The sequence below is a fragment of the Pygoscelis adeliae genome, unplaced genomic scaffold (assembly GCF_000699105.1).
Source record: "Pygoscelis adeliae isolate BGI_AS28 unplaced genomic scaffold, ASM69910v1 Scaffold120, whole genome shotgun sequence".
Classification (NCBI taxonomy): Eukaryota; Metazoa; Chordata; class Aves; order Sphenisciformes; family Spheniscidae; genus Pygoscelis; species Pygoscelis adeliae.
In genome coordinates this window covers 847,450-859,802 of record NW_008824032.1, presented here as the reverse complement: position 1 = coordinate 859,802, position 12,353 = coordinate 847,450, and the positions used below count along the sequence as shown (strand labels likewise).

The following is a 12,353-nucleotide window of genomic DNA, read 5'->3' as shown; positions in this document are numbered from 1 at the left end:
TGTTACGTTTTCTCTTTTAATATTTACTCCCTTTGTTTTATGCACTGACTCGGTGTTTCCAGATGGGAAAGTGTGGCTTTTCTTAAGAACTTGGGGAAAGCTTTTTTCCTCCCAACTTCCTGGGGGAAAACAAGCCAGTCAAGCCTGTTTTAGATGGTAATTTTATGAAAACTGGAACACTACTGCTCTTCATAACATCTGGCAGAAAGGTTACAGGTACGCAGCTCTGAGTCATTTTAAGAAAAGGTTTGTCTTACGCAATTTCGGAAAAGTAGTATGTGGTCATGTAATTTAGGAATTTAAGAGAATGTGTGTGCCTCTGAGCAGAATTATATTGCATTGGCAAAGTTAATGTTATCATTTATTAACCTTAATACTATGATTTTGCCTCTTTTAAATTATTATTTTAATATGATTTCTGACATAGTTTTAGTGAATTGTAGAATATATCTAGCTGTTTCATCTTATGAATTGTAAAAACAATACAGATCTAGGCAAATGCAATAAAATGCTGTATGTGTACTCAATGTAAATATATACATCAATATCACCGGTCTTCTGCACAAATAGTTAGCATTATGCAGATATGTGCCCATATAAAATGCAGCTACCTTTTTATTTAACTATCTTCAGCAATCTTTTTCTTAATTAATAGGTATATGTCTTCTAAAGAATTATCAATATTCACATGCATATTAATTTACCACTGCTACAGACAAGTTGAGTCAGGTTTATATGAAAATATACAATTCCCTTGTGATGAAATGACATGCGTAATATATCAGCCCACACTCATTTCACTTCTGCCATGCCCATTTTAAAATATGATTGTGACTTAAAGAGTCACTGGCAGGGCATTCACTTTGCTCAGTTCAGAGGAGAAAACATCTCTCCATGATTTGCTGTGTATCTTTTATCACTGTTTTCCTGGTTCTCAAAATTCTAGTTAGAAACACCATGCTGTGCTCCCAAGAGACATCAGAAGTGAGATGACATGCTGTTTTCTTTCTGTATCCATTCTCAGTTTGACAAACAGACTAGGCATGTTCTTCAAGTACAGCCTTTATCCTGACTACAATGAAGTCAGTTATGATTCATCTGTAGGTGTTTCTCTCCCTTGACAATATAAAGAAGTCTTTCAGCTGTGCTTTGCTAACACACTTTGCCCATGGCCTGTTGCAACTTGAATCATCCTGGCCAAAAGCAGCTCTGGAGTGTGCTGTGCTGATTGTAAAGGGTAGAGTTTGTAATGGAGTTTTACACTTTCATTTATAATCTGGCCCTGGTATAGCTGGTTTGTAAGGAGGAGGGGTTTTCTAGAGTACTAGTGACAGGTCTTTTAGCTTGTATGGTGGTATTTTGGTCTTGGCTTGAGGGCACTGGCTGGATTAAGGGTCCTACCTGCCATAGGTCTTGAAACTCCTTTCTGTACGGTCTTAGATCTAACTTGCTCCAGAGCCAAGTCTGGTAACAGTTGCTCTTACATGAAGTTCACTTGGTAAAGAGGTAGTTATGAGTTTTCAGTCAAGTTCTTACTTACAGGAGTGTTCCCATAACAAAACCCAGCAAAACAATGCACTCTTAACTCCTGCTGGTAGCCTGAGAGGCACAACATTGAATAGGCCACTGTCGTTTCCTTTTTTCCCCTTAAAAGAGGGTCTCTGAAGCATCAGGTGAGGAGCAGTGGCAGCAGCCCTGTGGCCACCAGGTTGCAGTAACAGAGTGGGCTCTGGCAAAGTGGTCTCTGGACAGGATGATTAAACATTTTTTTCCATGCAAAAGCATTGGACCAGTTCTCATGTGGACTCTCCCTTTTCTACACCCTTGGGATTTTGTTCCTAACTTTTAAAAGGGAGGGGGACGAGGGGGAGATGGGACGCAGCCAAAACTCTGTTCCCCGCCCTTTTCCCAAAAGTCATCTGATTTCCCGAAAATGCCTAATACAGACCAGATCTGTGTGCTCCCCCCGCGCAGCCTGAGCCAACAGGATTGTGCAACTTGTTCTGGAAATTCCCCTTCCTGCCCAGAGCCGGCTAAGCCGAGCATCTCACCTCCGCGGGGAGGCTGGGAAGCCGCATCCCACAGGTAGAGGGTGCTGCGATATTGCGAGTTAGAGGTCTCTTCTCCAGCCCCCAGCCTTGGCTACGTTTGGAGGAGGGTGTGAACAGCAAGAAAAAAGAAAAAGAGAAAGAGAGAAAAGAGAAGGGAAGAGAGAAGAAAACCAGACACGAACTAGGGAGAGAAGGTAAATATTGCAAGCATTAGAAATGGGAAAGGAAAATATTCCTGAGCCTCGCTGTCTGACAGCTTAGAAGAGTCAGGACAAGTTGCTCCCTAACGCCAGGGTCTTAGCATAATTTTTGGGGTGCTGGGAAGAATGGATTGGGTACCCTGGGGGGGGGGAGGTGCTTTCTATCTTAATTTGCTGTGCACCAGCGTGGTGTTTGGAGACACTGGTGGTCATAAGGGGAGAACGTGAATACCAGTGAATACCAAGGTAGAGACCATCTCTCAGTTTTGTCAGTACGGAGCCTAGCATCCCTTCTTGATGCTTGGGGTTGCTGTATGCAGGAAGGAACAGAGATATAAACTTGCTTTTGAGGCAAAACATTGACGTATTCTCCACGAGCTGGGGTTTTAGGGTCTTTGACCTGCCTAGCAGACACGCAGAAGCACAGGCAACATTAATCAATCACACTGTTTTTTGTCCCAGACCATAACTCCAAAGTCCAATTCCTGAAAATTTTCAGAAAGGAAGATCTGCTTTTTCCAGATGTGGTGAGTTATTGAACCTCCAAGGGGAACTCAGGTTTATTGATAATTTCATTTTATAAATTAGGTGGTTTTCCTGTAGTACTGTACTGATTCTCAAATCTGAATGTATTTATAGCCCAAGTAGCCTCCAGAACAAGGCAGTGAAGTAGGGAATAGCACTTAAGACCCTTGTGTTCAACTCCTGCAGCATTACCAGTTCTTACAGAGCTGGAGAGGAGCAGAGAGCACGACTGAGGTTGTACTCTTTCTGTGTGGAGGGCTACAGGAGAAAGGCAAGCACCACACAGCCACAGCGTTGGTCATTAAAACTCCAAAGCCAGGAGTTATGCTGCATGCTGTGTACAGCCAAAGACTAGCTTTTTCACTATGGACTGTGTGCGTATGCAGACAGAGAAGACTACTGCAATGTCATCTTCCTTCCTCTTTTCTCAGGTACCTTATCTTCTTCTGTTTCCCTCTCTGGGCCGATGCAGCCTCCATGTATGGTGAGATCTTGTCACCCAATTATCCTCAGGTGTATCCCAATGATGTGCAGGAATCTTGGGAAATCCAGGTCCCTTCAGGATATGGCATTCGCCTTTATTTCACACATATGGATCTTGAACCATCGCAGAACTGCGAATATGACTTTGTGAAGGTACTGTCCCTGTCCTCAAGTGAGAAAAAGACAAGAAGATGGGTTACAGAACAGCAAAGCTGTGTACAAAGCTCAGGGCTGGAAGAGGAGATAGACACATCCTTCCTATTCTGAGCTCCAAGAAGCCCAAATGACTGAGTGTATCTGCACTAGCAGTCACTAAATTGATTTGAGTTTGCCTCATAGCCACATGAGCATTGTCTGCCAACTGCATGTCCCATCTGTATCCCCTTCCCCATGTTTCTCCTATATTCATACGAAAAGCCTTCTTAGCCACCACTGACACCTCCCTATTGCAAGGCATATTCTTAGCCAGTGAACCGTAGGTATAAAAGGATCATTTTCTTAGAGCATTGCTTTTCGGTCCCTGAAAGTAGTCAGAATTAATCCATGAGTGGACATAGATGATTTAATGCTATCAGAAATTGATTGGAAATGATGAAGCTTAAAAACAATCAAGAGATCTGTGTATGGATAGTGGGCACTCAGATAAAGTGCTGTGGTCCATTGCACCACAGTTTTCTATGATCTATGTGCCACAGATTTCTTAAAACTTAGAGACCCACTAGCTCTGCTCCATGTTGTCCCACAAGGCAAAAAGATCAAGCATTTCCACACAGACAGAAACAAGACCATCCTATTCTGCAATAGCTATGTGTGAAAAAGGGCAATAAGATCAGGTGCAGCACCGGAACGAGACTTTGGAGAAGGACCAAGGTGGGACGATAGGATGGATGTGCTCTGCTGGGAGCTGTAATAACACGTGTCCTTTTGCAACAAACCGATGAACCTGTTAGACTGCTCTGCAGACTGTCAGTGATTGGTTTTGCCATTTTGAACCACGGGGTTGATTTTTTTGTACAGGTGGGCCTGAGGAAAGGATGTTAACAGAGAACTTTACGGATTAATTTGTACCTGAGAAATTAAGACAGGCATTTCACAGCTGGGAAGCCAGTAGGAGGGAACACTCCTCAAGCGTCTTGAATGTCATGAAACTGGTTGTCTAGGGGCTCCGTTCAGCTGTACCCTGGCTGGCGGTCTTCCACCCTTGGCCAGCTCGGTGGATGACACAGCAGCCTTAGTCCCTCCTGCTAGCTATGTGACATAGCCGTGCCCTGGGAGATCTACCTGAATGTTGTGAGAAATGCATGCAATTTAGGAGCCTTTGGTTAGCCACCTATAAGCTGAAAGACTCAAGTGTTGGTAATTACACGTATTCCAGTAATGAGATAAGACCTCTCTGCATTCTTCTGCAGATCCTGTCTGGTGGCCATGTTGAAGGTGTGCTTTGTGGGCGGAAGAAAGCTCGTGCCCCTGGCTCCTCGATTGTGGAGGAATTTCATGTTCCTTATAACACCCTCACTATGAGCTTCCAATCAGACTTTTCCAATGAGGAGCGTTTCACTGGTTTTGCGGCCTACTATGTTGCAGTGGGTAAGGTTAAAACAGCCTTCTCTGAATCTCTGTAGTGTCCAGGCTAGTCGGGGAGGAAAGCTGACAGAAGGGTTTTCCTTACAAGAATGCCTTATTTAAAAGAGATCCCAGCAGACAGGACTGCTTTCCAATATGACCAGTATAAATGCTGTCTTCGAGATACCTTTTCCTTGTTGTCCACCAGTGTTTGCTTCACTTTCTCATCTTCCTCCTGCCCTTAGGGCCCTCTCCTAAGCTTGGCTGATTCATCTTTTCACACTTGCAGACTTGGATGAGTGTACGGATTTTGTGGAGGAACCTTGCAGTCATTACTGTAATAATTATGTTGGAGGTTACTTCTGTACCTGTCCACCAGATTATTTCCTCTATGAGGATAAGAAAACATGCGGAGGTAAGAGATCTACATAAGCTGTGGTCAACAGCAAAAGTTAATTTAGGCCAAGTGAGATATTGTATATGGAAGACCTTCTCTATCAACCTTCTCAACCAGTTGTGACAGGTATATTTTGGGGAAAAAAACATCCCAGTGCAAATGTGAACTGGCAGTAGACTGTGATTTTGGGAATGTCTATTAACATATTCTTAACATTCTTCTTTTTTGTGTCAAAAGAATTAAGAAACTACTAAATGACATTCTTTAAAGACTGTGATGGAGAGCCTTGTTAGCATACTGCTATCTGTGAATCTTTTAATCTCTGACAAAACAGGGCAGTTCAATAAAGACACAAAAATGGCCAAAGGGCTGGTTGGCTTGAATCAAAAAATTGCAAAGTCACAAATGGTGCATGTTGAAAGGAGTATAATATGAGGACCTGAGCATGAGGGGAGGGGGCCTAAATCACAGGTGGAAGGTAAAAAGAAAAGCCACTAGAATTTAAAGGCCCTGGCTAATTGGATAGAGAGTGGCCCTGGTTTCAGTTTCTTGGAAAGATGCAATGTTGTGACATGGTTAATGCAGGCGACTGGGGAGACTGGAGAGGTAGTGGAAGAGGGAAAGCTTGTCAGCTTCATACATGGACCATTTCCTTTCTGAATCCTACCTGTGTTCCTACCTTAATCCTAGTGAACTGCAGTGGAAATGTCTTCACTGAGCCATCAGGGGAGATTGCCAGCCCCAACTATCCCAACCAGTACCCGGAGAACTCGCGGTGTGAGTACCGAGTGGCTCTAAGGCCAGGCTACTTTGTGGCGTTGACCATACGCAGCGGGGACTTCGACGTGGAACCAGCCGACTCAAAAGGGAGTTGCCACGACAGCTTAACAGTAGGTGTGGGGCTTAGGGAGGGATTCAGGATGCTCTGGATCTCCCCTCAATCTCCTCATATTCAGAAGACCCTCTGACTGCTTAACTTTATTTTCAACTATGTTGCCTTTTGAAATTCTTGGGGATACATTGGAATATGTATATATTGACTATATATTTGAGTATCTCTCTGAATACATTTGGTATTTCTCATTTCTTCTTGTTCGTTATTTTCCCAGCTTGTCTCTGGAAAGCAGCATTTTGGTCCCTATTGTGGCAGCAAATTCCCAGGTCCTCCTGAAATCAAAACTAGGAACAACATTCTTGACATTATCTTCCAGACAGACCATGCAGTACAGCACAAAGGCTGGAAAATACGCTACTATGGGGATCGTGAGTAAACACTTGGGAAAGCATTCCCTCTGCTGCTGAGTTAGGGAGAGAGTTTGTCCCAGGTCAGATTCATGGTACAACAGCATGTTAACAAGTTCACAGCTGCTGGTATTGAGTAAACAGAGGATGCCTGTTTACTAGGGAAAATAATCACTGGGGAGAAAGAAGTTGGGAGCTGGAAGGAGAGTAAATCTTGAACCAGTTAATCGCTGATTTGCTGGAAGAAGAGTAAATCTTGAACCAGTTAATCACTGATTTCCACCTATCTCTTCAAAGCTGTAACCTGTCCCCCGAGTGTCATCCCCAACTCTGTTCTTGACCCAAAGAAGGACAGGTATATCTTCAAGGACAATGTGAAGGTGACCTGTGTGGAAGGCTACGAAATTGTGAGGGTAAGTTACATAAAAAAGTATGTATCCTCTCTGGCCCTCTCAGCAGCTTCCTGATGCCATTTCCCATCAGGTGTCCTGAGCACCTTTGGGGACTCAAAGTTTCCACCACAGCTGTAGTAAGTGGAAACTTCTTCCAGCCACTGCAGCATTTTGAGGACCCTCCCTTGGAGCGCCTGTGTCAGATACATTTCATGGCCAGTGACTTGACTTACATGGATCATGTGTTCTTTTCCCTAGCAACGAGACAGCATCCTGACTTTTCACTCCAGCTGTCAGGACAACGGTGAATGGAGCAACTCCCATTTCAGATGTGTTCGTAAGTGATCTGTCTTTGTATTGTGGGAAGCGGACTGGAATGGAGCCTTTAGGCTCTAGATCCACTATATCTCCAGATTAGGAGAACGCTGAAGGACTGGGATGTGAGCATGCTGAAGGGACAGAGGAAGTGAGTGCTGATGACTATACAGGGACCAGAGGAGCTGAGTGGTTCCACATCATACAGAATAATCATATTGTTGGGTAAGGATGCCCCTTTGTTTATATTTGACTGTTTTTGTTTCTTCTCTACAGCTGTGAACTGTGGTGATCCCATTCCTATTGACAATGCCCAAACCATATACGTCTCTGAACTTCATGAGCCTCTGTACAAAGCTGCTTTCCGGTACCAATGTGATGCACCTTACTATACCCTAAAAAACAAAGGGGATGGTAAGCATTGCCTCTGCTACACAAAAATATTTCTTTGATCAAAGGCCTAAAAAATGGTACTGGCGTCATCATGGGACTAGGATTATATCCCATCAGGTCAAGACTGGGAAAAAGTTCTTATTGGTGTGGGGTTGCAGGTGGTAGTTTTGTGTTGCCTTTGTGTTTAATACGCTCTAATAATGTCTGTACTTGGGCTGTTGACCTTAAATGCATTAGTAAGTCCTCTCTCCATTTGCCTGGTGTGTGAACCATGGAGATTTTTGTCACATCTAGCACACATTCCTGGTGGAGAAGTAAAGGACTCAAGAAATCTATTAGATGAGATCCCTCCAAAATAGGGGAAGAAGCACGTTGGTGGGCTTGTGTACTTCTAGGGAGATCTCAGCAATGTTTACCAAGCTGTGCTTGCTTTGGAAATGAGAAGGTTAACACAGCACCTTATACAGTAATGCTACTTACCCTCTCTTCATCTTAATTGTATCCTTATGGCACTCTTTTGTCTTGTGTTTTCCAAGTGGTGTATCAGTGCTCAGCCAGTGGAGAATGGGTCAATGAAGAGATGGGAACAAAACCACCAAAATGTGTCCCAGGTACTACCAAAAACTGTGTATATGTACATGCGACATATGAAGACCACTGCTCCTTTCATCTTCCTGTTTTTAAACTGTTAAGCCTGAAAGTACAGTTGATCCTTTCTATGTTGTTTGAATCACATTGGACAGGGTATTTCTGAAAGCTGTGGGCCCCAAAGAAGGATCAGATGAGGCAGCAGAAAGAAACTGGAAACAAAAGTGGGCAACATAATAAGACATCTGGTATAACAGGACCTTTTCAAGTATCAGTGTGTGTTTCTGCACCAGTTTCCCCGCCTTCAAGTGTGCCCATTCTCAAGTCGTTCAGTGCTTTAGATCTCTGTCTGCGTTGCAGGTAGCAAAAAGACTGACAGGTCAAAAGAGATGTCCAACAATGCTGGGCCTTTCTGTCTTTGGTCCCTCCCAAGCTGTAGCTTCTCTTCAGTCCTCTCCTGGGGGTAGTACCCAGCTGTCCACGGGACACTACAGATGCAGCACTACAGGGAAAGGTCTTTACTACTGTCACTGGAAGTCATAGCCTAAACCCTTAAAGTTTAATGTGTCTGCCAGTATTCAGCTATACTTACTGTGTCTGAAAGCTCAAGCAAGATTCCTGTCAAGGACCTTCTCATCCTCTCTTTGTGTACTGGGGAGACACTGAGGAGGGAAGTGCATGGGTACTACTCCTGCTCCTGACTGCTGGTAGTTATGGCTGGGTCTTAACTTCCAGCTGATAGAGAGAATTTTAAATCCTATGTATTCTGCATGCTGTTCAGCTTACCTTCTTAGAGGAGGCAGCATGCCTAGGTACATAATGCCTGTTCACTACTCCAAACCCCCAAATCCTCATTGGCAAAGTACAAGATCCAGCTGAAGATGATTCAACCCTCTTAAGGACCAGCTCAGCTAGTGACTTGGACTATACAAGTGCACGGTGCAAAAGGCAAATTGTAAGATAAAGCTCAGGGAATTTACCACCCAAGAGGAGGTTACAAAGAATATGAAGCCTGACTCTTCTCAGTGGGACACAGCAATGAAAGACAATGACAGGTAATGGGCACAAGTTGCAACAAAGGAAATTCTGATTGTATTTAAGGAAAAATATTCCCCCAGAGTACTGGAACTGTTGTCCAGAGAGGCTGGCTAATCACCACCCTTGGAGGTGATCAGAAATCACCTGTCAAATCCCCTGAGCCACCTGGCTCTGCAGTTAGGAGGGCAGGGGGAAGGGCAGTTAGGTTGAACTAGAGACATCAAGAGGTACCTTCCAGACTAAATCTTTCTATGATTACGTGAAATTCTTTAACAAACTCTGCTTCATTTAAATTGGAAGCTACCTACTGGCTATAGTTCCTTGATCTCTGACTATATGACGAAGGGTTCAATGTAAACAAGGCAATGTGATAAGAAATCAATTTCCTAGCTATGTCAGAATGACCAGCCTTATTTATGTCCTTAGTGCTCACATTCTGCAAAACCTTATAGAACATTTTACTCAAAGAGCATGGAGCATCTCTGCACCCATAAGACCCACAGATAAGATCTCCATTAACCCACTGCTTAAGATTTTACATACTAAAAGAATGGAGAGGAAAAATGGTAAAACATCAGTGACAAACGTGAACACTTAACCTGAGACTATCTGGAGTTCACAAAAAAAAATCATTTTAAAGAGCAGTGTCATATTTCTAAGAACTTAAGTAAATATTTTTTCAAAGACAATCCCTTCACCTACAGGACATAATTCAGCAAAGGAAAAATACTAACTAGAATGCAATTAAATTGTGAGCTTTGACATACCCAACCCTGGCAGGATGACAACTGCTTTCCAGAACAAGAATTTGAGAATGAGTATCTTCAGCCTAAATTGAATGTTGATAGTAGTTTTGCTTGAATTTTCTTGAATTTCTCTGTAAATACTAGTTGCAAACTCTATGACATAGAATATAAACATCAGTTACTCAGAATCAAAAATTATTTAGAGGACACAGGAAGGAAGGGACTATGGGCTTTTTAGCAGTACCAAAGAACCCCCTATTTGTAACTGCTGATTCTCCCATCTGGTTCCTCTTTTTTTCTTTTCTTTCCAGTCTGTGGGGTGCCTAGTAAACCCATCCGAGAGAAAGCAAAGATTTTTGGAGGCACCCGTGCAGAAAAGGGCAACTTTCCCTGGCAGGTGTATTTCGATTACCCAAGAGGAGGTGGCGTACTCATCTCTGAAAGATGGGTAATGACTGCGGCTCATGTGCTGGAGGGATATGACAAGCCCAACATGTATGCTGGGGTAATCAATGTTGGTAGAGAATCTCTGTACTGGGAGGCCAAGCAGCTGATCCCAGAGGCTTCATTCATCCATCCTGATTGGAAGAAGCAGCCCATAGAAACCAGGACCGATTTTGATAATGATATTGCACTACTGAAGCTGAGGGATCCTGTGAAGATGGGCCCAAACATCTCACCCCTCTGTCTTCCTGGTAAATCACCTGAGTATGAGCTGCAAGAAGGGACTCTGGGCTACATTGCTGGCTGGGGCCAGAGAGAGCGCGGAAGACTGCCTATTTATCTTTGGAAGGCCCAGATTCCTGTGGTGGACATGGATAAGTGCCGATCTGTGAAACCAGAGGGCTCTGCTGATTCCAGTGCTTACCGATTCACTGACAATATGATCTGTGCTGGTGGTGACAAGGACAGCTGTAAGGGGGATAGTGGTGGAGCCTACGCTATCCAAGATCCTCTAGATGACAGACGGTACTATGTGGCTGGGTTGATCTCCTGGGGACCAAGATGTGGTACCTTTGGTCTTTACACCAAGGTAGCGCGTTATTTGGACTGGATTACAGAGACCATGAGCAAGCATGAGGATGCAGAAGCTTGGCAGGATTAGCTCTTTCTCCTTTCAGCACAGTCACCCTTTCTAAATGTGATGGTTATACGTTCAGGCTGGCTGTGATCCTGTTCACTCTGTGTATATAACGGGCCTACTCATTGTGTCTGTGCTGAGTGGAGAGTCAGGAGTATGTATCTGTTTCTCCCACTGTCATTGTGTCTGGGAAGTGAAATTATCTTTCTTCCACTCATAGTAGCGTAAGAGGAAAATGGAGGCTTCTTCTGCTTCCTCTCATTTTTTTCTGTCCCATTTTTTCCCATTTGGACAAGACCTAGCCATGCCCCACCTGACAAGGAGATTTCAGTGAAGACAAGAGAGAATAATTGTTGGTTCCCAGGGTGGGTTCAGAGCCTGGTTTCTGATTTATGTATTTCCTGTATGGTTCAGAATATCTAACAGCATTAAAGAATGTCTGAACTGCCTTTTGTGCAATGTGCTATTGTGTGTGTATTGCCTTTCTTCTTCTCAGTCTAGACCTAGTTCTCCTTGAAACTCCCTAAATCAAGTGTCTAGTCACATTTTGACCCACTATGCTGCCAGCTTTTGCCAAGCTGTAACTTGTGCTACCTCGCCTCTCTACCTGAGAGTCTTTATGAAGTTCTTCTGAGATGGTTGCATCTCATTGACCAACCATTACCAGCAATGAGGACTTCAGACTTCTGAATCAAGCTGAGCAGAAGACATATCTTGAAAATCCTTTCATTCACCTGTCCTCAGGGCTTTAGTTTTCCAACTTTATTGTGTTAGATAAGAAATAAAGCTTGCTTGATTTAGGGAAGGTAGTGTTGTGGGGGAAGATTGCCTGATGTGCGTTAGGGGTGTCTTCTGCTCCAGAAAGTCCTATATCACTTACAGATATCCTTCCACTAAGATGGTCAGGGAACTGGTGCAGATGGCATATGATGAAAGACGGAGGAAGCTGGGTTTGTTCAGCTTGAAAAGGAAGAAGCTAAGAGGGGGATCTAACTGCTGTATTCAGATACCTGAAGGAGGGCTAGAGAGTACACAGAGCAAGACTCTTCAGAAAGGTGAACAGCAAAAGGACAAGAGACAATGGACACGAATTGCAGTAAGGGAATTTCCAATTGGGCTTTTTCCCGAGGTGTGGGTCAGCACTGAAACAAGTGCCATAAAAGACTAGGGAATCCCTGTCTCTGGACATCTTCATAACTTGTCCAGGCAAGGCCCTGAAGCTCTGAAGTTAGTCCTGCTGTCAGCAGTGGATTGGACTAGAGACTTCCTCTTCCAGCCTAAGTTTTTCTGAGAGTCTAGGAAATGGTGAGGAGGATGTGTGCAGCTCTTGGGAGATTTC

General features: G+C 43.8%; 1 protein-coding gene across 1 annotated transcript; it reads left to right on the top strand.

The window, feature by feature from the left end:
- Positions 1–2,205: 2,205 nt before the first annotated feature.
- Positions 2,206–11,450, top strand: C1S (complement component 1, s subcomponent). The gene is made up of 12 exons (XM_009328739.1): positions 2,206–2,245; positions 2,714–2,778; positions 3,208–3,412; positions 4,669–4,846; positions 5,112–5,237; positions 5,910–6,109; positions 6,329–6,482; positions 6,759–6,874; positions 7,112–7,190; positions 7,445–7,582; positions 8,098–8,172; positions 10,245–11,450. The coding sequence occupies exons 2-12, from the start codon at positions 2,774–2,776 to the stop codon at positions 11,036–11,038; spliced, it is 2,070 nt and encodes a 689-aa protein (XP_009327014.1). The 5' UTR covers positions 2,206–2,245; positions 2,714–2,773; the 3' UTR covers positions 11,039–11,450.
- The last annotated feature ends 903 nt before the right edge of the window (positions 11,451–12,353 follow it).

What these genes read in the sequence shown, in the direction of transcription:
- C1S (XM_009328739.1), top strand. An exon ending in GGCCTACTATGTTGCAGTGG is followed by an intron (nt 4,847 to 5,111) that starts GTAAGGTTAAAA and finishes TCACACTTGCAG; the next exon opens with ACTTGGATGAGTGTACGGAT. An exon ending in CCTAAAAAACAAAGGGGATG is followed by an intron (nt 7,583 to 8,097) that starts GTAAGCATTGCC and finishes GTGTTTTCCAAG; the next exon opens with TGGTGTATCAGTGCTCAGCC.